This window comes from Pongo abelii, chromosome 7 (genome assembly GCF_028885655.2).
Source record: "Pongo abelii isolate AG06213 chromosome 7, NHGRI_mPonAbe1-v2.0_pri, whole genome shotgun sequence".
In the NCBI taxonomy this organism is placed as follows: domain Eukaryota; kingdom Metazoa; phylum Chordata; class Mammalia; order Primates; family Hominidae; genus Pongo; species Pongo abelii.
In genome coordinates this window covers 110,774,070-110,798,020 of record NC_071992.2, presented here as the reverse complement: position 1 = coordinate 110,798,020, position 23,951 = coordinate 110,774,070, and the positions used below count along the sequence as shown (strand labels likewise).

Below are 23,951 nucleotides of genomic sequence, written 5' to 3'. Positions count from 1 at the left end.
CAGGGTGGTCTCGAACTCCTAGGCTCAAGCGATCCTCCCATCTCCACCTCCCAAAGTGCTGGGATTATAAGTGTGAGCCACTGCACCCAGCCCCTATTAGTTCTCAAAATAAAATATATACCTACCCTGTGACCTCACAATTCCACTCTTAGGTATATGTTCAAAAGAAATGAATACGGGCTGGGCACAGTGGCTCACGCCTGTAATCCCAGCACTTTGAGGCTGAGGCGGGTGGATCACCTGATGTCAGGAGTTCGAGACCAGCCTGGCCAACATGGTGAAACGTCATTTAGTAGTCTCTACTAAAACTATAAAAATTAGCTGGGCGTGGTGGTGGGTGCCTGTAATCCCAACTACTCGGGAGGCTGAGGCAGGAGAATTGCTTGAACCCAGGAGACGGAGGTTGCAGTGAGCTGACACAGTGCCCCTGCACTCCAGCCTGGGTGACAAAGTGAGACTCCATCTCAAAAAAAAAAAAAGTATGTCCACAAAAAGACTTCCTTGTGGACATACAAGAATGTTCACGGTGCCTTTATTCACAATAGCTAATAATTAAAAAATAACAAAGTGTAGCATATCCATACAATGGAATACTAAGCAACAAAAAGGAGCAAAGTACTGATACATTCAACAACATGAATGAAATTAAAAAACACTGTGATGGTAATGTTCCACAACTTGACAAGAGTTTGGGTTACACAAGTCTATTTATTAAGTTTATATACCTGAGATTTATATCTTTTCTTTTTTTGAGACAGGGCCTCAATCTGTCACCCAGGCTGGAGTGCAATGGCATGATCTGGCCTCACTGCAATGTCCACCTCCTGGGTTCAAGCAATTCTTGTGCCTTAGCTTCCGGAGTGACTGGAATTACAGGCATGGGTCACCACACCGAGCTAATTTTTGTTTTTGTTTTTTTTGTTTTTTGTTTTTTAGATAGAGTTTCATCATGTTGGCCAGGCTGGTTTTGAACTCCTGGTCTCAAGTGATCCACCTGCCTTGGCCTCTCAAAGTGCTGGTATTACAGGTGGGAGCCACCATGCCCGGGCTATACGTTTCATATTGAACTGTTAATGCTATGCATGCTAAAGTACTTAGGGAGATGTGTACTGATACCTCCTTTTTTTTTTCTTTTTGAAATGCACCAGAAAATAAGATGGAATGATGGATGGATAGAGAGAGAGATCTGTGATGAAGTAAGCACAGCAAAATGTTGATAGTGGAATACAGGTAGTATGGCATATGGGTGTTCATTATAAAATCCTTTCAACTTTGCTGAATGTTTAAAAATTTTCATAAAAAGCTAGGCACAGTGGCTTTTGCCTGCAATCCCAGCACTTTGGGAGGCTGAGGCCAGCGGGTCACTTGAGGCCAGGAGTTGGAGACCAGCCTGGCCAACATGGCGAAACCCTGACTCTACAAAAAATACAAAAAAACTTAGCCAGGAATGGTGACGCATGCCTGTAATACCAGCTACTTGGGAGGCTGAGGCATAAGAATCGCTTGAACCTGGGAGGTGGAGGTTGCAGTGAGCTGAGATCGCGCCACTGCACTGCAGCCTGGGTGACAGGGCAAGATTCTGTCTCAAAATAATAATAAAATGTAGAGGAAATTTAAAAACATTTAACCTGTCCAAAACCAACTCCTGATTCTGTCCTACCCCATAGCTGTTCCTCTGAGTGACAGCCATTCATCCATCTAGTTGCTTGCCTTTTACTTGTCTCTCAGTTGCCTCAGTCTATTCATCAGCACAGCTCTACTTTCAGTGTATATCCTGAGTGTGCTTCTCCCAATCTCCACCACCCAGCCTGCTCCCACAAACCATCCCCTTCCCTGCATTGTACCCATCTCCTATCCAGTCTCCCTGCTTCTACTCTTTTCCCCTGCAGGAGTCTACGCTTCACATAGCAGCCAGCTGGATGCTTTTAAAACATTCTCACTGCATCTCCTTCCCATCACTCCCTTGCTCACTACATTCCAGCCATACGAACCTCCTTGTGCACTAAATATGCCAAGGTCCTCTGGGCTTTCTGTTCCTCTGCTTAGGATGTTCTTCCTTCCTATTTGTATGGCTTATTCTCTCTTCATAGTTCTCTGCTCAAATGTCTCACCAGGAGGCCTTCCCTGAACAGCTAACATAGCACCTCCTGTTCTCTTACCCTGCTCTTATTTTTCATCTTAGTTATTACTATCTGACACATTTACTAGTTTCTATGACATTCCCCCTCCCTTACACTAGATTTAAGACCTAAGGGGCAGGAATTGTTTGCTTTACTGTGCCCTAGTGTTGTTGAGTTAATGAATGAACTAAATAAAATGTCACCTCCTCTGTGAGTCCTCCCCAGATCACTCCCTGCCCCTGCAGTCCCCTCTGCCATATCATCTTATCTTTTGCATCATGCTTAACAATAGTTATCCGTTCCACATTTATCCTCTGTTCCCCAGTCCAACAGAACTCAAGCTCTGGGGACAAAGAACAGTGTTTCTTGGTGACTTCCATATCCTCCTCAGTGGAGAGCAGGGCCCCGCCCAGAGTACTCTGTGCCCTCCCACCTATTCCAACCTCCCAGAGCTTCTGGATTTCCATCACTGCCCGACTTTTCTGTTCTCTCTCCTCACTGTGGAGTTTCAGGAATCATGAAGGAGCTGAACTGACCATCTCTGAGGTGTGCTGTCTACATCTCACAATCTACAGTGCCTTCCTTCTTAAGGGCCCTCCCTCTGAGGTGGCAGCCAAGCGCTTAATAGAGGCCCATCTACCTAGACTCCCTGGTGCCTCTGGTGTCCTCACAGCTCAGGAGCAGAGGGCAGTGCTCTGCTGCCACCCTGCTGAGCCCTCCAAGGTGCCAGCTGCGAAGCTCTTTCAAGGGACTGTTCCTTGGAGTCAGGTTCCAAGGGCCCCTCCCCAAGAGCACACCTCTGCCCCCTCCCCTCCATTTATCCCACAAAGAGGATTGGGGTCCACCAGGCCCCAGGCCAGCCCTGAAAGAGACAGCACCTGCCCCCAGGGGCTCCCTACAGCCTGGCAGAGACAAGCAGGGGTAGAGGCAAGCATAAGTTGGAGAAGAGGTGCTATAAAGGAAAGTCCTACTTCAGAACAGGGCAAGACAGCTTCCTAGAAAAGGCAGTGTTTGAGTATTAATGAATAAATGGGATCTAGCTGGGGAAAGGCAATGGAGGTGGGGAGAATGAGGTGCAGGTGCCAAGGTCCCAAGGTGAGAAGGACAGGGGATGTGGACAGCTCCATGTGGGGGGATCTCCTGGGCGCAAGAGGTCTTGTGTTTAAGTTTTGGGGTTTGACTGTTAATCCAAGCGGAGGTGCAGAAAGGTTTTAAGGAGTGGCATCTGTGCTTTGGAAGGGCAGTTTGGCAACAGGTTGGAAGGCAGACGCAAGGAGCAATGCATGTCAGGAAAACCAGTTAGAAGAGTATTGCACTGAAGAGAGAATGGTGTCCTGAACTAAGGCAGAGAGAAATAATGCACGAATGTGGAAATGACTTGGGAACAGAAGAGAAAGGAATTTGGTGATAAATGGAGGCAGCACAGCACAGGTGAGCTGGAGTCAGACTCTACTGTGGATCTTAGGCAAACTACACTTGTGCCTCAGCTTCCTCATTTATAAACCAGGAATGACAGTCATTAGCACCTGTCTCATAGTGTTGGTGGAAGATTGAAGGAGTTAATAGTATGTGAAGGCTTGGGGTACAGCCTAGCACATTATCTTACCCAGGAAATATTAACTATGATTATGAAGCTCAGAAAAAAAGAAGAAAGGAATGACTAAGTTCACTTCCAGGATTCTGGTTTGGGCAACTATGTATGCAGTTCTCAAAGTGTGTTCTGTGGACATCTAGAGGTCCCAATGACCCTTCAAAGTAGAATGTGAAGTCAAAACTATCTTATAGTAAAATGTATTTGTTTAACAATAAAATTGTTTTTAAAACTGCATCTCACCTGATTCTAATTTAAAAAATTGGCCGGGTGCAGTGGCTCATGCCTGTAATCCCAGCACTTTGGGAGGCCGAGGCGGGCGGATGATTTGAGGTCAGGAGTTCAAGACCAGCCTGACCAACATGGTGAAACCTCGTCTCTACTAAAATACAAAGATTTTTTTTCCTTTAGATATGTTTTAGATAAGCATGAAGGATAAGCAAGTTTCATTAAATGGGAAGAAAATGTTTTATTCCTTTCTTGTTACGTGAGAAATACTGATTATCATTAAGCACCATTCATTTTTGCTTAGCTTCAAATGAGTCTCATGATAATAAAAACGTATGAAAAATACCTTGGTGAAAGTTTTGAACAATCTGACCAACAAGATAATTGAATTATAATTCAAATTACAAAACGAATATCCATGAGTGCATACTGATAGGAATAAATGACTAAGTTAATGAATGGGGGAAAAGAGACAAATCTCTAATGCAGAATAAATTAAAATAATACAGATACTTCACCCTAAAAAAAGATCACTCCTCACTCCTTAGGTGTGGGCTGCACACAGTGACTTCCTTCCAAAGAGCACAGTATGGAAAGGGAGGAAAAAGAGTAATTTTACAATGGAGAAATCTGACAAACATTACCTCAGCCAGGTGGTCAAGATCAACATCAATAGTTACAAATCATGATGTCAGTATGAACCCTTAGTATGATGTGATGAAAATGGTACTTTATCTCTATGATCTTCCTCCCCAAACCCATAACCCCAGTCAACTCGTCTACCGGAATTCATCTGATGTTTTTATCTCATGGTTAGCCTACAAAATACTTGACCAGCACTCCTCAAAACTGTCAAGGTCATCAAAACAAGAAAAGTCTGAGAAACTGCCATGGCCAAGAGGAACCTAAGACATGATATCTAAATATGATGGGTATCCTGGACGAGATCCTAGAGCAATAAAAAGATATTAGGTAAAAACTAAAGACATAGGAATAAAGTATGGACTTTAGTTAATAATAACACATCGACATTGATTCATTAATAGCAAACACATCATAGAGTAATAAATATGTCATACTATAAGATGTCAATAACAGGGGAAACTGTGCATGTGTGGTGGGTGGGAGAGGGGAATGAGTATATGGAAGTCCTGTTCCACCTGCTCAATTTTTCTTTAAAACTGTTCTAAAAAATAAAGTCTATTAATGTTTTTAAAAGCCTGGTATTTATTGGGAATAATTCCACCATCCGTCTATCATCCATCATGGTAACTTAGAGACCTAAAATTCTATAATGGGATATCCTACACACAATTCAAATCAGCATTTACCCAAGTCCTACTATATATGCCTTTGAACTGCTGAATACTGGCTATAAAAAGATGAACAAAACAATTTCCGAGGTCTAGTTGGAAATAAAAGACATTTAAATAAGTAATTTTTGTCCTGTAAGATGAGCATAACTGTAGCACAGGGAAAAGGATCTGTGAAGCTTCGACAGAGGAGATATACAAAAAAAAAAAAAAAAAAAAGGCACAGAATAAAGAAATGGGTGGGCTAAGCCTGAATTTTTTTTTTTTTTAAGCCTGTGCCTCCAAGAATCTTCTGGGGTTTTTTCCTCCTGAAAATGAATGTCGGAGCAATCAAAATAGTTACCCCAAAGAAGCATGGTAGAGGCCAACAGTTTATTTACCATGGTGTTTTAACTTTACATGTACAATGGGGGAAATATACTTTAGGTGAATTTTAAACCGGATAAGTAGGAAAAGAGCATGCTAAAAACAAACATACCCGCCCCCTTACCCTTTATTTTCTCTTTTTTTAACAGACCCACTTGTCTACTGACCAGGTATCTGTAATATGGGAGAATTCACTCTATTCCTTTCCACACAAAGATGTCTTGGAATTTTCTAATTTCTCCTTTACTATGATTGCATTCTGTTCATATAATAGTCAAGGGTATGGCAAAGGACATTTATAAGAGCAGTGTCTTTTAAAATCAATTTACTAGTTAACTCAGTACTGAGCATACATTCATCATTCAAAGATGATTCCCACAAACATTACTCGACATACTGGTTTTCAGTATATTTTATCAAATTCAACCACGAGGGCCACCAGTTCTGCTTACGATCAGGTGACCCTTGTTGGGAGACCCCTGACCCCTTTTCTTGACATCATGCTGTTAGACATTTAAGCTAGCTATACCGCTAACTGCGTTTTGAGTGACTGCAAAAGGAAGGCAACTTCTGCCCCGCCGAGAGCCATCCTAAGCGTTAGAAATGGCAGAAAGTTTCTTGGGACTGACAAGGCATGGGTTTCTCCTGATGCTGTCACCTTGGGCAAAGCTCCTACAAGTAAATTCGGGTGAGAAACAATTATTTTGCCGGCGTCACGAGACGAAGAATCGAAAAAGTGTGAAAAAGGACTTCGCTCGCCCCAAAGCGGCCGTCCGGCGGCAGCTATTTCCCGGGCCTCAAGCGCGCTCGAGCGGTGCAGCACAAAAGGCCGGGCGCCGCCTCCCGGTGCATCTCGGGAAGGGCTCCCGCCCGCGCGGCTCCGTCTCCCCGGCGCGGCCCGCTCGCACTCCCGCTCGCTCAGGGCCGGGGCAGACGCGGCCCGCCCGAGCTGCCGCGGGTTCCGAGACGCCTTCGCACTGCTCCTCCACCCGGGGGATCTTTGTTCCCGGAGCTGTTCCCCGCCTCGCTGCTCCCGCCGCAAAACCTGTTTGCGGAATACCCGCCGCACGTCTGACTTGACGATGTGCAGTTTTGCGGTGCGCCAGTTGTGGGGGCATTCATAGAGGCAGCGAAGGGACCCCTAAGTTTAAACACCCGGGGAAGGGTAAAGGAAGAGCGTCGGGCCCGCCTCCTCCCAATAGCGCTCGGGCGCGAACGGCGCCCTCCCGCGCTGCCGGCTCGCGCGGGCTCCGCAGGGCGCGCTGGCGGCGGTGGCGGGGCGGGGCGCGGCCGGCGGGCCCGGGGCCTGCACGTGGTGGCGACCGTTCTTCCCACCCGGCCAGGTCCCCGGGGACCACCGCGCTCACGGGGAGGAGGAATGCCGTTCCGGGGCCCCGCTCCGGAGAGGGGGTTTACTCTCGGGGACCCCGGAATTGGAGGTGGGGAAGAGAGGAAGCAAGGGGGGGCGCGGCATGGCGCGAGCGTTTCCTGCGCGGGGACTGCGGGGTGGCAGCTGGTGGCCACTGCAGGGGCAGGGCGGCGGGCTGGGGGAGCGACCGACCCATGGGGAGGGAAACCCGGTAGGGGGAGCAGGGAGCCGGAAAACAGGGTTGATACATACCTGGGTGGGCGGGCTGGAAATGCCTTCCCTGGGCGCGCAGCGCAGGGCCGGCGGAGCGGGCTCCGGGTGGTCGCGGACCGGGACTGGGAAGAGCAGAGCTGCACTTGGCCCGGCGCGCGGCTGAGTGGTGTTTACATTCTGCAGCCACTCCACGTTGTGCTGCCGCCTGCGCCTTCCATTGGCCAGCTCTTCAGCCAACGCTTTGCTCCTCCCCGAGGGGCGGGCCCTCGGGTCCTAGCGTCGCTCAGGAAAGACCTGGGTTCCCTGAGGCCTTGGCGGGACACCTAGGGCGCGCCCCTGGACGGTCACTTCCCAGCCACCCTATGGTCGCCCGAGTCGTGTCCCCCTGTTATGCGCCCGGGCTGAGCCTCAGGCTGACACCCCCGAAATCTAGGAGTTGCAGTGGGTGGGAGCAAAAGCAAACTGGCGGGAGATGCGGGAGCCAGGCGGCGGGGAGACCAGCAGCGGAGAAGGAGCCCTTGAGAGTTTCCCTACCGCCGCCGGCCGCAGCGTGGAGCGCGGTGGACGCGGGCCGAAGGCCTGGGAGAGTGGACGCCACGGCCGCTCCGGGTGGCGGGCGCGCACTGAGAACAGGGCGCGGCGCGCGGGCGCGCGGGCGGACGGGCGGGAGAGGGGAGCGCGCTGTCCGGAGGTGTCAGTCTGAGGCGCATGCGTGCGGGGCGGGACCGGCCCGGCCTATATATTGGGTTGGCGCCGGCGCCAGCTGAGCCGAGCGGTAGCTGGTCTGGCGGTGAGGAGGTGCTGCGCGTAGGGGGGATGCGGGAGGAAAGAAAGCCCAGTTGGGCCGATCACTTACCACAGGCGGGAGCCTCAGGGAGGAAAATCGGGAGGGCTGAGAACTAGACGACTGGGGGTCGGTCATGGGTTCCCGCGTTCCGTCCCTGTCAGGAACCTTGGCAGGGGACCGGGAAGCGGCTGGGCATGGAGAGCCGCCCCTCATTCTAGGGGCTTCTCTATCCCACCCTCATTTGGGGAGCTATCCCGTGGGAGAGAGGATGGGAGGCCGGGTCCCCTCCATGGGGAGAAAAGTTCCCAGCCAGCCCAGTCTCCCCTTTCTTTAGCTCCTTTTCCTGCCCTCCCCCCCGCCCTCCGCTTCCCATCTGGAGTTGGGGTCCCGGCGCCCCTCCGAGCGGCGGTAGGGCGGCGGGGCCGGGAAGGAGGGAAAGGAGACTGGAGGCCGTGACACCAGTCTTGGTTCCTCCGCCCCCTGCTTCCCCGCCACCGCCGCTCTCCAAATTGGCGCGGAACCGGCTTCTCCACAGCATTTCGCCTCCACACCCCCCTCTCCGCGCTGGTCCAGGAGGGAGGCGGGACGTGGGGGTGCTGCCCAAGCCCCACTCCTGGTGTACGGGGGAGAGGGTGGAGAACCCAGAAAAACCCGTTTGAAGAAGATGTGCCTGCCTGCGCGTTCAAGGTGTCAGGAGTGCTTGGTAAATTTTTGGACACCCGCGTTTCAGCTGTACATTCAGTTGAGGAAATGCAGTCGTGTATCCAAAATGAATTACCATGAGCTAGCTAACATAGCTCAGAAGATGGCAGGGTCACAGGGCCCAGGCCCCCTTCGGAGGGACTGAGCTTTCACCTCCGAATCAGCGTCTTACTGGCACTTGGAGAATGTGAATTACAATGTACTTGACTGCGGCTTTTCCTCTCCCCCTTCAGAGGTTTTACACACCTGAAAGAAGAGAATGTCAAGACGAAGGTAACATTATCTGTCTTAGAGACATGTTTCAAATTAGTTGCTGCCTTTAACTTACTAATTACACTTCCTTTTTAAAAATTCACCACAGTAGCCGTTTACAAGCTAAGCAGCAGCCCCAGCCCAGCCAGACGGAATCCCCCCAAGAAGCCCAGATAATCCAGGCCAAGAAGAGGAAAACTACCCAGGTGATTTAAGGAGAAAGAGGGAGGAACGAAATTCCATGCTGGGACTTTAGTTTACCAAGGGTCTTTTCTATTTTCCAGGATGTCAAAAAAAGAAGAGAGGAGGTCACCAAGAAACATCAGTATGAAATTAGGGTAATGCAGAACTGGGCTGGGTGGGTTTGGGGGAAAAATGGAGGACAGATGAATAAGAATAGAATTATGTGTTTATTGCTTTGCAATAGATTCCTCTGACACTTTTACTTTTAATGCCCCTAGAGGTCAGCAGGAAGGCGCTTATCTTTGGGTGGTTTCTATGTGCCCGAATCCTACTACAGCTGCAGAGTAAGTGCCTTCAAGCAGCTGGTTCCTTTTTGTAAATCCCTCCCTCTTGGAACTGCCTGGTGCACCAGGGCCCGCCTAATCTGTCCAATATACTGCTCTTTGTTCCCTCGCAGACTCTAGTAGACGGTCCTAATAGCTGCTTCTTGGGCATAAATAGGATGTGAGATCACTGACAGCCTGGCACGCAGCCCTTTGGTACCTCTTCTTCCTATGTGTTTTACAGAAAGCAGCACTTTGGAGATAGTGATTGCGTTTGAAACCAGCATTATTGGGAAAAGGATCGTTTAAGTAATTGATTCCATTCTTAAGGTTTTGCTTTCAAATATTCAAAAGTATCAGAGCACACTTTTTTTAAAAAAAGCTTATTTGAAAAAAAAAAAAAAAAGTCCCTGCTACTATTGCTAGATACAGAGAACTACGATTCTGTGATCTTGAATGTGATTAGTATTTTAGACTGCAGATGCATTTTGTTATTACTGTCCTCCTTCAACACCTAGTGTCTTCTATTACCAGACTTGCATTTTGTTGTCTAAAACATCCTATTACTCTTTATAAAAATCAACATGAGCTATATGGCTTGTTTATAAAATATGAATGTCAAATTAGCTATATTGCCATCTATGTTAGCTAAAATGATGATTCTTTAGACATATTAGCTTTCATTTATGAAAGATCCGTTACAAAAACTAAGGTTTTCCTTGCACAAATTGATATTTTTCTTTTTTTTAATGACAGAATTGTTGGCCACCTGTATTATCTGGGGGGATCAGTCCTTGCCTTATCATTGAAACACCTCACAAAGAAATAGGAACAAGTGATTTCTCCAGATTTACAAATTACAGATTTAAAAATCTTTTTATTAATCCTTCGCCTTTGCCTGATTTAAGGTAAGAAAAATTTCAGTAATTTTATTTCAAAGATATAAAGTTGTGCTGATTTAATACATGGCACTATTTTGTCTTTTGCTGTCATAAAGTAGAAAAACTTGTAAAAATTGTTTACTAATATTTAATCATATGTCATTTTATCTGAGAGTAGTGCTGTTTGCAAATGATATGGGTATTTAAAACACTGATTCTATAAAATTATTTTCATTTGCTTGCTGAGTACTATAAAGACTTAACAGGACTGAATTAGTTTTTTGTTAGGATAGAAACATTTTTACGTGTACAGTATTTTCCTTTAAAATTTTTATTCGTGTTTCTTGCAGCTTCAACTCAAAGGAAGCTTTTTCAATTGATGTATCAACCCTGTTTATTTCTTACCAAACTTAATAAGGTCTATACTTAATTCTTTTTTCTAGTCCATGAGTATAAGAGGTACAGCTTATACAAAACATGTACTGCATTAATTTATGATTGGCCTTAATAAGCAATTTAATGGAATCAGACACTTAAACTCACCAATCCCCCTTTCCCTGCACTCTGTCCCAGCTTACCCACCCCATAGGTGATCCTGCTATAGATGATCTAGAGGTGATTGAGACTTCTCTTGACTGTGATCACATGCCTTAGGTGTTTAACTTTTTTGTATTGCTCTCGAGAAAACATTTTTTTTCACTTTTAATTGCATTTATTTTAGTGCTGAATTTACTCCTGTGCCATAAGTTTTTGTTTCTTCAGTTGCTTCTGGGGTATCTTTTTCTTCTGGGCAACCGCCTCTTCTGGTTTAGGAACAATTTGTTCCTTTTCACTAAAGGTCATTTCGATGCGGCAGGGAGAGATCATGTATGAGTTAATTCGACCATGAGCTCTGTAGGTCCGTTGGCACATCGTAGGTGCTTTGTTCACTTGGAGATGCTCAATGACCAGAGAATCTGCGTCTAAACTCTTAAGTTCAGCATTACTCTCTGCATTTTTAAGCATGTGCGGCAAAAATTCAGCACTCTTTTTGGGCCACCAACCTTGTGTCCAGTCCCACTGCTTGGCCTGGGTACACCTACCAACTCCACCAATATAATGTCAGAATGGTACACGCTGTTTCTGTAAAGTGACATTTTAAAAATACTTCATGGTGTTTCTTTTTTTTTTTTTTTTTGGAGACGGAGCTTTGCTGTTGTCGCCCAGGCTGGAGTGCAGTGGTGCGATCTCGGCTCACTGCAACCTCCACCTCCTGGGTGGAAGTGATTCTCCTTCCTCAGCCTCCTGAGTAGCTGGGATTACAGGCGTGCCACCACTCCCAGCTAATTTTTTGTATTTTTAGTAGAGACGGGGTTTCACCATGTTGGCCAGGCTGGTCTCGAACTCCTGACCTTAGGTGATCCACCCGCCTTGGCCTCCCAAAGTGCAGGGATTACAAGTGTGAGCCACTGTGCCAGCCACTTTGTGGTTTTTCATATATGCATACCCTTGATAGCCTGGGCAGTTTCACGAGTGTTCTTACAGTGAACACAAAGATTTGAACCTCTTGATTTGCATGATTTTGTGGGGTTTTCCAGGTCAAGTGAATAGCCAACCATTTTCACAGATTACCTCAGACCACTTATGGGAAAAGCAACATGGTTATCTTTTAACAGCAACCTTTGTAAAATACAAATAAGTGGGACTAGAAAGCACTCCCTTGAAATCTGCAGGTTTGGATGATCATAGTCCAGGTTCCCACTGTGTTACTTCAGGCTTCTATTTATTCATGCAAAGGAAATTGTTTCCAAAAATTAAGGTAGAAGTTTTTTTTCTAATTTAAGAGCTTCTTCCAAATTCTAATTAAAAGTTGCATTTCAATATCTGAAAGTTGAATTTTATCTATGTGAAACAGAGTTTGTATATTACATGGATTGCACAATTTAAATTATGGTTTTTAGCCGGGCATGGTGGGTCACGCCTGTAATCCCAGCACTTTGAGAGGCTGAGGCAGGTGGATCACTTGAGGTCAGGAGTTCGAGACTAGCCCAGCCAACATGGTGAAACCCCATCTCTACTAAAAATACAAAAACTAGCCAGGCTTGGTGGCAGGCACCTGTAACTCCCAGCTACTTAGGAGGCTGAGGCACAAGAATCGCTTGAACCCATCATGCAGTTCAAGCATGATGGGTTCAAGGTGGAGATTATAGTGAGCCAAGATTGTGCTGCTGCACTCTAGCCTGGGCCACAGAGTGAGACTCTGTCTCAAAAAAAAAAAAAAAATTATGGTTTTTTCCTCTCTTTCCATAGCTGGGGATGTTCAAAAGAAGTCTGGCTAAACATGTTAAAAAAGGAGAGTAGATATGTTCATGACAAACATTTTGAAGTTCTGCATTCTGACTTGGAACCACAGATGAGGTCCATACTTCTAGACTGGCTTTTAGAGGTATGTTACAGCAATACAAATTTCCTTTGTCTCTGTATGATGGAAAAATATTTAGCTGTAAATGTGCTTTCCATGTACTCTCAAGAGTTTATTGTTCATCCCCAGGAAGCTGTCTTTTTTGAGGTACTTACTGTAGTTGATTGCACCCAAAGTGGCAAGTGACTCTATAAGAGTAAAATCATGACAAAGCTACTACATATAACTAAACCCAATTCAGAATTCCTGTTATCTGTGGATACTGCTGTGTACCAGCCACTTTCTGGGTGCCACAGATACTCAAGGTGAATGGAACATATAGTTGATTAGATTTTGAATTATGCTATACAAAGTGAAGAACTAGAACTAGGCTTCAGGCCCTCCGAAGTCTTTTTCTGTATTAACAAAATCCTGATGATGAGGAATCCTGATTTCTATATCCTAAACCATAATGAGACTATGGATATCTGGAAGCTCTAAGCCCTCTATTGTCCAGATACTTTCTCTTTATTATATTCTTCTATTCTTTTCCGAAATATACCATTAATTTAAAGGAATAGTGATCCTGAAGCCCCTATAGAGTTGTGCCAGATTTTTCTCTCTTGTTTAGGTCCATTCCCTTTCTCTGGATAATAGCTCTAAAAAAGTTTCTAAAATTATTATTAAGGAAATGATTACTTATGTTGATGACAAACTGATTTTTCCTCCAACTCTTGCATATTTGCTCTGTAGTCTGTCTTTAAGACAGAGATGAAGCATTCTAAGGGAAAAAGACCATAGACTTTTTGGAGGAGGAACACATGGCAGAAGCTATCAGAACAGTTTTTAAGACTAAAATGTTATCCTTTTGCATCAGGTCATCTTTTTCCTTATTCTGACTAGAAGGAAAGATTGTATTTTAATTGTGGGCACAAGAAGGCATTGGGTTTTGACTTTTTCTGACTGTCTAGTGATCATGGAATCAACTTAAGCACAATTATGTTAATTTTTAATTTTTTTCCTTTTTGTTATACTGATATTCATCCAGTGGTTATCCAATTCAATTTATTCCTGTTTTTACCTAAATATGATTATGTATGCAACAGCATTCAGAATATATCAAATCCGCCAGTGTTAAACTCTGTCTTAGTATATTCTTCAGTCTAGGAATGCAAACTTGATTCAAATTTGAAAATCTATTAATTTATTACCTTAACAGTAAATAAGAAAAATGCTAAGATCTTAATAGATGCAAAAGACATTTTTTGAAATTCGACATTCTTTTTTTTTGAGACGGAGCCTCGCTGTTGTCACCCAGGCCGGAATGGAATGGCACGATCTCAGCTCACTGCAACCTCTGCATCTCGGGTTCAAGTGACTCTCTGTCTCAGCCACCTACATAGCTGGGATTACAGCCACCACACCTGGCTAAATTTTGTATTTTTAATAGAGACGGGTTTCACCGTGTTGGCCAGGCTGGTCTTGAACTCCTGACCTCAAGTGATCTGCCCACCTTGGCCTCCCAGAGTGCTGGGATTACAGGTGTGAGCCACCGCACTCGGCCAGCAAAAGAGATTTTCTTAACTCATTATTAGAAACTCATGTGGCCAGGTGTGGTGGCTCATACCTGTAATGCCAGCACTTTGGGAGACTGAGGCAGGCAGATCAGTTGAAGCCAGGAGTTCAAGACCAGCCTGGCCAACATGGCAAAATCCCATCTCTACTAAAAATACAAAAAATTAGCTGGGCATGGTGGCACATACCTGTAATCTCAGCTACTCAGGAGGCTGAGGTAGGAGGATCGCCTGAACCTGGGAGGCAGAGGTTGCAGTGAGCCACTGCACTCCAGCCTCGGTGACAAAGTGAGACCCTGTCAAAAAAAAAAAACTCTGGTATATATCTCTATTTCCTCACCTCCGAAATGGGGATAATGGTACCTACTTATGGAGTTACTGTGAGAATTAAAAGCTTTCCCTAAAAGTGTAGAAATGACAGATACTATTTATTATTATTAATAACAATAGTGAAACATCAGGGCAATTCCTATTAAAGTCAGAAACAAGGGATAAGATTTTGTTTATCACCAATGTTAACCATTCAGTATCCTTTGATAATTTTTAACAGTGCAGTAAAATATGAAAAATAAATGAGGTAAGAAAAACTATAAAACTAGTAAATGTGGATAGTAATAGATTTGTTTATCCTAATAGTACATCTTAGTTTCTTTTTTTCCTTTCCTATCTTAGCTTTGCTATCAGTTTGGCTTAAACATATTTTGAAGTCTGATATGCTAAGAGATGACTTTCTAATTTGGAGAAATTCAGAGGATAATATTTAAATGTTTGGATTCTTCTCTAGGTATGTGAAGTATACACACTTCATAGGGAAACATTTTATCTTGCACAAGACTTTTTTGATAGATTTATGTTGACACAAAAGGATATAAATAAAAATATGCTTCAACTCATTGGAATTACCTCATTATTCATTGCTTCCAAACTTGAGGTAAGTTCTCAAAGTTTATCCTTAGATATATTTATCCCAAACTTTTTTAAAAATCAACATATTAATCCCAAAGAATACTATGTTTTATATTAACTCCTTAGAAAAGTGAATGTTTTTGTTTCTCAGTACATTTTCTGAACATTACCACAGGGATGAATGATAAATTATCATAGTTCCCTCTGTAATGTCTGAGCCTTATTATAAATCTCTAGTTTAGATTCTGGGATTAGTATCTAAGTGAAATGTCCCATGGCTCATTCTGCCAAACGAAACATATTGATGCTCTATTTATATACATAATTATAGCATTTGTATTCAACAGAATGACCTTTGAAAACTAAACAGCTAATAAAATGAAATGAAATGAATACTGTGTTGGGTTAGAATAATGGTTTATCCAGCCTTTTTTTTTTCTTTTTTCTTTTTTTGAGACGAAGTCTCACTCTTTTGCTCAGGCTGGAATGCAATGGCGCAATCTCGGCTCTCTGCAACCTCCGCCTCCCAGGTTCAAGCGATTCTCCTGCCTAAGCCTCCCAAGTAGCTGGGATTACAGGCGCTTGCCACCACGCCCAGCTGATTTTTGTATTTTTAGTAGAGATGGGGTTTCACCATGTTGGCCAGGCTGGTCTTGAACTCCTGACTCAGGCGACCCACCCGCCTCGGCCTCATAACGTGCTGGGACTACAGGCATGAGCCACCGCACCCGGCCAGCCTAATATTTTTGTATCTGATGGTGCTGCCCTAATAGAAGGCACCTCCTTTCTTAAGATTTTCCTTCACATAAGCTCAATTTACTTTTCTTAATACATGATGGATATCATCAATACTTTCATCTAAGACTTTTATAGCTGGTATCATTTTGAGAGAAGAGGGATTGTGATCATATATTAATTTTTTAAGTGTTTTCCTTTTTCTTGTAAATGTCTTTTGAGCTTTAAGAGCCATCCCCAAATTCTGCTGAATTTGGCAGTCTATCCTTACTTGAAATTATACTGTTTTAGACAACTTTCTAGACTGAAATGCTGATCTTTTAGCCTGTTCTTCTATGTGGGAGACACCTAATCCTTTGATGATTCTAATTCTTCTCTGGAGTGCTAAAACAGAGCTGTTAGCCAAACTGCACGAAGTATTTTTTGATGAACCATATTTTTGTACTAAGGTAAAGGAAATGTTTTTAGTTTCTAGACCTTATTTGTTGGGTGCTTTGCTTTTGTTTTTTGAGACAGGGTCTTGCTGTCACACAGGCTGGATGCAGTGGCACTATTGCAGCTCAGTACAGCCTCGACCTCCCAGGCTACAGCGATCCTCCCACCTCAGCCTCTGGAATAGCTGAGACTACAGGGATCCACCACCATGCCTGGCTATTTTTTCTTGTAGAGACAGCGTTTCTCTTTGTTGCTCACGCTTGTCTTAAACTCCTGGGCTCAGGTGATCCTCCTACCTCGACCTCCCAAAGTGCTGGGATTATAGGTGTGAGCTGCTGCACTGCACCCGGCAGGGCATCTCCTTTTGATCTGACTAACCATATCAGGCAATCTTCAAACAAGTTTGGCTGTTGTTCTTTAACTGAAATGACATAAGATATTCTAGTTGTATTAATGAAAATTCAAAGTCAATTCTATGAAAAGAAGTCTTGATAATCAATATAGTTACTAGATACCTAGATATGAAAATATCTTACTTTGTTTTGACTACAGAATTATTTTACTGAGATTTATAGTTAGTGAAGCTGTCCTTAAATCTGAAGCCTGTGTGTGATTTGTATATAGATGGTCCCCTACTTACCATGGTTTGACCTACGATGTTTTGACTTTATGGTGGTTGAAAACAACCTGCATTAATTTTGCCCCTTGACATACAACAGGGCTATGTCTGCTTAGGTTGAAAATACTGTAAGTTGAAAGTGCACTTTCTGGCCAGGTGCGGTGGTTAATCCCAGCACTTTGGGAGGCCAAGGCAGGCAAATCATTTACAGTCAGGAGTTTGAAACCAACCTGGCCTACATGGTGAAACCCTCTCTCTCCTGAAAATGCAAAAAATAGCTGGGCATAGTGGCACACACCTGTAACCCTAGCTATTGGGGAGGCTGAGACACAAGAATCACTTGAGCCTGGAAGGTGGAAGTTGCAGTGAGCCAAGATTGCACTACTGCACTCCAGCCTGAGTGACAGAGTGAGACTCTGCCTCAAAAAAAAAAAAAAAGAAAGAAAATGTACTTTTTGCCTTTGCTTATTTCTCCAAGAAAATGAAAATGCACTTTCTACTTAAACGATATTTTGGTTTATTGGGATGTAACCCCATTGTAGACTGAGGAACATTTGTAATTAATTTCGATCTCAATTGTACTCAATAAAAATATTACAATTTAAAGGAAATCTATGCTCCTAAACTCCAAGAGTTTGCTTATGTCACTGATGGTGCTTGCAGTGAAGAGGATATCTTAAGGATGGAACTCATTATATTAAAGGTAATAATAATTATGTTTTCCTAGTTGCAAAAAAGAAACCATGTTACTAAGTAACATAGTTATAACTGAATCTCAAATACTACAATGTAAAAAGTCAAAACTGAGGTATTAGGATCCAGTTCTAAGAGGTTAATGTATCAAAATATTGACAATGGTTATGGTTGGATGGGGAATTTACTTAACCTCTAAGCTCTACTGTATAATGTGGTGTATGTGTCTACATTCATTAACAGGCATTTTTAAATTTTGTTTAACAGGCTTTAAAATGGGAACTTTGTCCTGTAACAATCATCTCCTGGCTAAATCTCTTTCTCCAAGTGGATGCTCTTAAAGATGCTCCTAAAGTTCTTCTACCTCAGTATTCTCAGGAAACATTCATTCAAATAGCTCAGGTACTGACATTTTTATTGATTCAATGGTAATGTTATTAATTACAGGTTTTAGTGTATATATAGTCTTAAATAGGCTATACCACAAAATGACATATTGACTTCACTCCTTAATTCTAGAACAAAACTTTTGACGCATAAAGTTCTGTCCCCAGTGTTTATGTTGCTTAATATTTCTAGAAAAACAAAGTCCTTACACTTTTCTGAGTACTTTCATTCTTTAGGAGTCCAAACTAAAGTATCTCTTTTTGATATAAAATGGGGAAAAGCATTTTTTTCGCCAGTTGTGTTTAAGCTTTATAATGGCATAGAATTATTCTGTATGATGTCTTTATATTTGGATACACAGAGTGCCTATCAAGTTAAATATCAGAATTAAAATTACTTTGTTAAAAAAATTTTTTAGAACATAAATTCGAAGTAAACTTTTCCAGGCTAGCATATTTAACAAAGTAAGTAAGTAGAGGAGGAGGAAGATCTGGCCGGGCGCTGTGGCTCAGGTCTCTAATCCCAGCACTTTGGGCGGCTGAGGCAGGCAGGCAGATCACTTGAGGTCAGGAGTTTGGGCGGCTGAGGCAGCCTAGGCAACATGTTACTTGGGAGACTGAGGCAGGAGAATCGCTTGAACCTGGGAGGTGGAGGTTGCAGTGAGCCGAGATCGCACTACTGCACTCCAGCCTGAGCAACAGAGCAAGACTCCATCTCAAAAAATTGAAAAAAAAAAAAAAGAGGAGATCCCATTCTTTCTTGCTTCTCGTAAGTAATCTTAAGGCTGCTGTATCTGCCATATAACAAAAGTGAAGAAAATCTACCTTCTTATTCTATGTGGGATGTGAAAATCTAACATATGGAAGACATTTGGGGATAATTATTAAGTCACCTAGGTTAAAATTTGTGGGCAGTGGTGCTTAAATCTAGCACATTATGAATACTCAAATTGGATAACCACTAAGTATACTGAAATTGGTTTATTTTATAAAACTTTTTATTAAAAGCTTAATTTTTTCATCCAGAATTCCTAGCATCCCTAATTGTCCTAGGCAGCTATACCCTTCTGATAGTGATGGTAAATCTTTGATAAGCCGATAAACAATGTAGTTTCTAGAGGTATATAACAGTAATATTTCACTTCCAATTCCCAGCTCTTCTCCCATTTCTCCTACCTTCTGGACCAATGAGGACAAACAGAATTGAAGTTTAATTCCACTGCACAAGGATCTTCTCAAATCTGTGAAATCTACCCCTTTTACACTATACCATTCCACTGCTACTTGTTCAGCTCTTATTGCCTAGATTATACAGCCTTTTAACTAATCTCACTGCTTAATAAACATGTTTTCTTCTAGTCTGTCTGCTTCACTGCATTCTAAGGTATCTTTCTTAAAATGGAACTTTGATTTAAAAATCTTCCAGTAGCTTCAAGAATCAGCCTATAAAATTCTGACTTCTTAAAGACCCTTTGTGATCCAATCTAGACCATGCCTCTTTCTAGCCACCACCCCTCATCTTTCTTGATAAGAAATGAAGGAAAGGTACTCCTTATTTATTTTTCACCTTAGGAGTTCTGAACTGTGAACTGAGTTCCAAGTGATGTTCCTATACCTAGAATATTCTCTGCCTCCTACTCTTCCTGGCTCCCTTATCTTTTAAGACCCATTTATGGCAATTTGAGGCCATCACTATGTTTTCCAATCTGGATTAGGTGCCCTTCCTGCTAGTACATGTCACACTGTATTGCAACAGTCCTTCCTTGTCTACTTCCTTCAGGTTGGTGGCTTTTTTTTTTTTTTTTTTTTTTGAGATGGAGTCTCGCTCTTTCGCCCAGGCTGGAGCGCAGTGGCGCGACCTCTGCTCACTGCAAGCTTCGCCTCCCGGGTTCACGCCGTTCTCCTGCCTCAGCCTCCCGAGTAGCTGGGACTACAGGCGCGTGCCACCACACCCGGCTAATTTTTTGTATTTTTTAGTAGAGGCAAGGTTTCACCGTGTTAGCCAGGATGGTCTCGATCTCCTGACCTTGTGATCCACCTGCCTCGGCCTCCCAAAGTGCTGGGATTACAGGCGTGAGCCACTGCGCCAGGCCGGGTGGTGGCTCATTTATCTCTAGATCCCTAAGGTTTTAGCAAAAGACATTTAGTACTCATCTTTCTCCTAAATTGCTTGTACTTTTGTTTTTCCTTTGTTAGCTTTTAGATCTGTGTATTCTAGCCATTGATTCATTAGAGTTCCAGTACAGAATACTGACTGCTGCTGCTTTGTGCCATTTTACCTCCGTTGAAGTGGTTAAGAAAGCCTCAGGTAAGACTCTCTATTTGTTGTCTTCTTACCTTTTCACAACTTCTAATGGGACTACAGTCTCTGAACTTTAACATTCTGCTAAACATGCATTTAAAACTTTGGCAAAAAAAAATAATTAGCTGTTCAGTGATTATCTTTCTGTTAGAAGAACTTTCCAATCCTGAATGTGTATCAACAAAAAGACCAAATGGAATTTAAATACAGTGGAAACGAATCAACATTATAGTTCTGCTTTAAGAGTTCTTTGGGATTTGACCATTTCAATTTCATATGTAGAAGGTACTGGTTAAGAAGTTCTGAAGTCCTTTTTCCCTTCAACATAGTCATGTAAATAGTTTGAGAGTGATAATCTGTTTTGACATGCTAAACTTGTTGGTTATGATTTGGTTTCTTTTTAAAATATCTCAAAAACAGCAACAAGTACATCAGACATATGTAAGATAGTTTCTGATGTACAACCTTCATGCTTTTCTAACTTTTTTCTATCTAGGTTTGGAGTGGGACAGTATTTCAGAATGTGTAGATTGGATGGTACCTTTTGTCAATGTAGTAAAAAGTACTAGTCCAGTGAAGCTGAAGACTTTTAAGAAGATTCCTATGGAAGACAGACATAATATCCAGACACATACAAACTATTTGGCTATGCTGGTATGTTTTTTTGTGAGTTTTTTGGCTTTGCTATCTGAATCTAGTGAGTCACCGAAACTGATGGTAGGAATAGAGTACTCCTTCAGGCAGTTTCAGGGGAAAGAAAGTTCTAATGGGCACACTGATTTCAAAATGTAGAAAAGTTAATAAAATTACTTTGAAATCAAAGCAAGATTTGTGAAGTGTCTCAAGATCAATGCCAACAGTCTAGATAAAGAGTTTAAAAAATATATATAACGTTACAGAAACTTTTAGAATATGACCCTTCACACTTGCAAAGACATAAAAAGACTATTAAAATTAGGCCTAAATAATCTCAAATAAGTACCCAGAAGTCTGGTTTGACTTTGATTTATGAAATCAGTGCATGATTTCTTCCCATGTATAGGAAGAAGTAAATTACATAAACACCTTCAGAAAAGGGGGACAGTTGTCACCAGTGTGCAATGGAGGCATTATGACACCACCGAAGAGCACCGAAAAACCACCAGGAAAACACTAAAGAAGATAACTAAGCAAACAAGTTGGAATTCACCAAGATTGGGTAGAACTGGTATCACTGAACTACTAAAGTTTTACAGGAAAATAGTGCTGTGATTGATTGTCCTAGCCAATTCAGAAGTTACACTGCCATTCTTTGATTTTAAAACTTACAATTGGCACTAAAGAATACATTTAATTATTTCCTATGTTAGCTGTTAAAGAAACAGCAGGACTTGTTTACAAAGATGTCTTCATTCCCAAGGTTACTGGATAGAAGCCAACCACAGTCTATACCATAGCAATGTTTTTCCTTTAATCCAGTGTTACTGTGTTTATCTTGATAAACTAGGAATTTTGTCACTGGAGTTTTGGACTGGATAAGTGCTACCTTAAAGGGTATACTAAGTGATATATAGTACTTTGAATCTAGTTGTTAGATTCTCAAAATTCCTACACTCTTGACTAGTGCAATTTGGTTCTTGAAAATTAAATTTAAACTTGTTTACAAAGGTTTAGTTTTGTAATAAGGTGACTAATTTATCTATAGCTGCTATAGCAAGCTATTATAAAACTTGAATTTCTACAAATGGTGAAATTTAATGTTTTTTAAACTAGTTTATTTGCCTTGCCATAACACATTTTTTAACTAATAAGGCTTAGATGAACATGGTGTTCAACCTGTGCTCTAAACACTGGGAGTACCAAAGAAATTATAAACAAGATAAATGCTGTGGCTCCTTCCTAACTGGGGCTTTCTTGACATGTAGGTTGCTTGGTAATAACCTTTTTTGTATATCACAATTTGGGTGAAAAACTTAAGTACCCTTTCAAACTATTTATATGAGGAAGTCACTTTACTACTCTAAGATATCCCTAAGGAATTTTTTTTTAAATTTAGTGTGACTAAGGCTTTATTTATGTTTGTGAAACTGTTAAGGTCCTTTCTAAATTCCTCCATTGTGAGATAAGGACAGTGTCAAAGTGATAAAGCTTAACACTTGACCTAAACTTCTATTTTCTTAAGGAAGAAGAGTATTAAATATATACTGACTCCTAGAAATCTATTTATTAAAAAAAGACACAAAAACTTGCTGTACATAGGCTAGCTATTTCTAAATATTTTAAATTAGTTTAAAAAAAAAAAATCCAGCCTCATAAAGTAGATTAGAAAACTAGATTGCTAGTTTATTTTGTTATCAGATATGTGAATCTCTTCTCCCTTTGAAGAAATTATAAATTTAAGCTATTGTTATGGTATGAAGTCTTCTGTATAGTTTGTTTTTAAACTAATATTTGTTTTAGTATTTTGTCTGAAAAGAAAACACCACTAATTGTGTACATATGTATTATATAAACTTAACCTTTTAATACTGTTTATTTTTAGCCCATTGTTTAAAAAATAAAAGTTAAAAAAATTTAACTGCTTAAAAGTAAAGTTTTGCCATTGCTTGGAGAAACTTTTTTTTCCTTCTCTGCGCTGCCAGCTGTAACACTTCTTCTGGATTGCTTGCATTCAACTCTGTCTGGCCGATGGCTTTGATCTTCCAAAACAGAAAAGTGATGTTATTAGAGGTGTGTCAAAAATTAAGTTTTGTTGGTACAAGTAATATAAAGCTACCTACATGCTAACAATGATAAAGTTTAATGATTAACTGAACCTCTAATTGTAAAACCCAGGAGTCTTGGAAAAAAATTAACAAAGATTAACCAGGGCCACTCTCAAGGAAAGATGGATTGCTGAGCCATAGTTTATGGAATTACTTAAGTGGCATTTTAATATATTAAGTAAATTCATTTAAATTTATTTGAAAGTATAAGTAAGCTCTACATGGTGATTTTTAGAGTTAAACTAGGGCTCCACTTGTTAATGTGCAAAAATAACTATTGGCTCAGCACTATAGTAGCATATAGTGGCCCAACTTCTCATGATTAGAAAGAAGTGCCTCAACCAACTAAATATACACACTAGTTTTTTGCTATGGAGTGTTTAGGACCTTAAAATCTATAGATTAAAAAAAAAACAAAAAAAAAAAAACCTTTTTTTTTTTTTTGAGACGGAGCTTCATTCTTGTCGCCCAGGTTGGAGTGCAATGGCGTGATCTCAGCTCACTGCAGCCTCTGCCTCCCGGGTTCAAGTGATTCTCCTGCCTCAGCCTCCCAAGTAGCTGGGATTACAGACGCCCGCCATCTCGTCCGTCTAATTTTTGTATTTTTTAGTAGAGACGGGGTTTCACCACGTTGGCCAGGCTGCTCTCAAACTCCTGACCTCAGGTGATGTGCCACCTCAGCCTCCCAAAGTGGTGGGATTACAGGCGTGAGCCACTGCACCCGGCCTATAATTTCTTTAAACAATAAGACTTCTGATATGTGGCTTGAAGAGAGAGATGACTATTCAGATATGATCGTCAGGTATGGGAAGTTAGGGAATAGGAGAAATTGCTGGATGATGCCATTTC

The 23,951-nt window shown here is 42.1% G+C and overlaps 3 protein-coding genes and 1 pseudogene across 19 annotated transcripts in view; 1 reads left to right on the top strand and 3 right to left on the bottom strand.

Moving 5' to 3' along the window:
• Positions 1 to 879: 879 nt before the first annotated feature.
• Positions 880 to 8,200, bottom strand: LOC134761815 (uncharacterized). Its single transcript, XM_063726389.1, has 4 exons — positions 8,057 to 8,200; positions 7,735 to 7,881; positions 7,240 to 7,473; positions 880 to 6,759 (listed from the first exon to the last, which is right to left on the bottom strand). Exons 1-4 carry the CDS (start codon positions 8,198 to 8,200, stop codon positions 6,142 to 6,144), a joined length of 1,143 nt encoding a protein of 380 aa, XP_063582459.1. The 3' UTR covers positions 880 to 6,141.
• CCNE2 (cyclin E2) lies at positions 6,469 to 22,925 on the top strand. Of its 15 annotated transcripts, none has more exons than XM_054518681.2 (13): positions 6,469 to 6,715; positions 8,923 to 8,962; positions 9,051 to 9,147; positions 9,226 to 9,279; positions 9,403 to 9,468; positions 10,204 to 10,355; positions 12,618 to 12,753; positions 15,067 to 15,213; positions 17,585 to 17,680; positions 17,938 to 18,072; positions 20,253 to 20,364; positions 20,855 to 21,012; positions 21,401 to 22,925. In XM_054518681.2, exons 2-13 carry the CDS (start codon positions 8,949 to 8,951, stop codon positions 21,512 to 21,514), a joined length of 1,281 nt encoding a protein of 426 aa, XP_054374656.1. In that variant the 5' UTR covers positions 6,469 to 6,715; positions 8,923 to 8,948; the 3' UTR covers positions 21,515 to 22,925. The 15 variants fall into 15 exon arrangements, with proteins under 15 accessions (XP_054374656.1, XP_054374662.1, XP_054374665.1 ...); XM_054518680.2 differs by lacking the exon at positions 6,469 to 6,715 and adding an exon at positions 6,900 to 7,057; XM_024250807.3 differs by lacking the exon at positions 6,469 to 6,715 and adding an exon at positions 7,902 to 7,998.
• Positions 10,349 to 12,622, bottom strand: LOC129047486 (large ribosomal subunit protein uL22-like; annotated as a pseudogene).
• The window catches only part of INTS8 (integrator complex subunit 8), a 57,187-nt gene continuing 56,075 nt past the window's right edge, over positions 22,840 to 23,951 (bottom strand). For all 3 annotated transcript variants that reach the window (XM_009243963.4, XM_063726731.1, XM_063726732.1), the window contains one exon: positions 22,840 to 23,036. In XM_009243963.4, the coding sequence (XP_009242238.2) occupies positions 22,920 to 23,036 (117 nt within the window). In that variant the 3' untranslated portion in view covers positions 22,840 to 22,919. The remainder of the gene's footprint in view (positions 23,037 to 23,951) is intronic.

What these genes read in the sequence shown, in the direction of transcription:
- CCNE2 (XM_054518681.2), top strand. An exon ending in AACATCAGTATGAAATTAGG is followed by an intron (nt 9,280 to 9,402) that starts GTAATGCAGAAC and finishes TAATGCCCCTAG; the next exon opens with AGGTCAGCAGGAAGGCGCTT. An exon ending in TCGCCTTTGCCTGATTTAAG is followed by an intron (nt 10,356 to 12,617) that starts GTAAGAAAAATT and finishes CTCTTTCCATAG; the next exon opens with CTGGGGATGTTCAAAAGAAG.
- LOC134761815 (XM_063726389.1), bottom strand. Translation starts at nt 8,200, where the DNA reads ATGAGGGGCGGCTCTCCATGCCCAGCCGCTTCCCGGTCCCCTGCCAAG. An exon ending in CCCTGAGGCTCCCGCCTGTG is followed by an intron (nt 7,882 to 8,056) that starts GTAAGTGATCGG and finishes ACCTCCGGACAG; the next exon opens with CGCGCTCCCCTCTCCCGCCC. An exon ending in CCACGCTGCGGCCGGCGGCG is followed by an intron (nt 7,474 to 7,734) that starts GTAGGGAAACTC and finishes GAGCGACGCTAG; the next exon opens with GACCCGAGGGCCCGCCCCTC.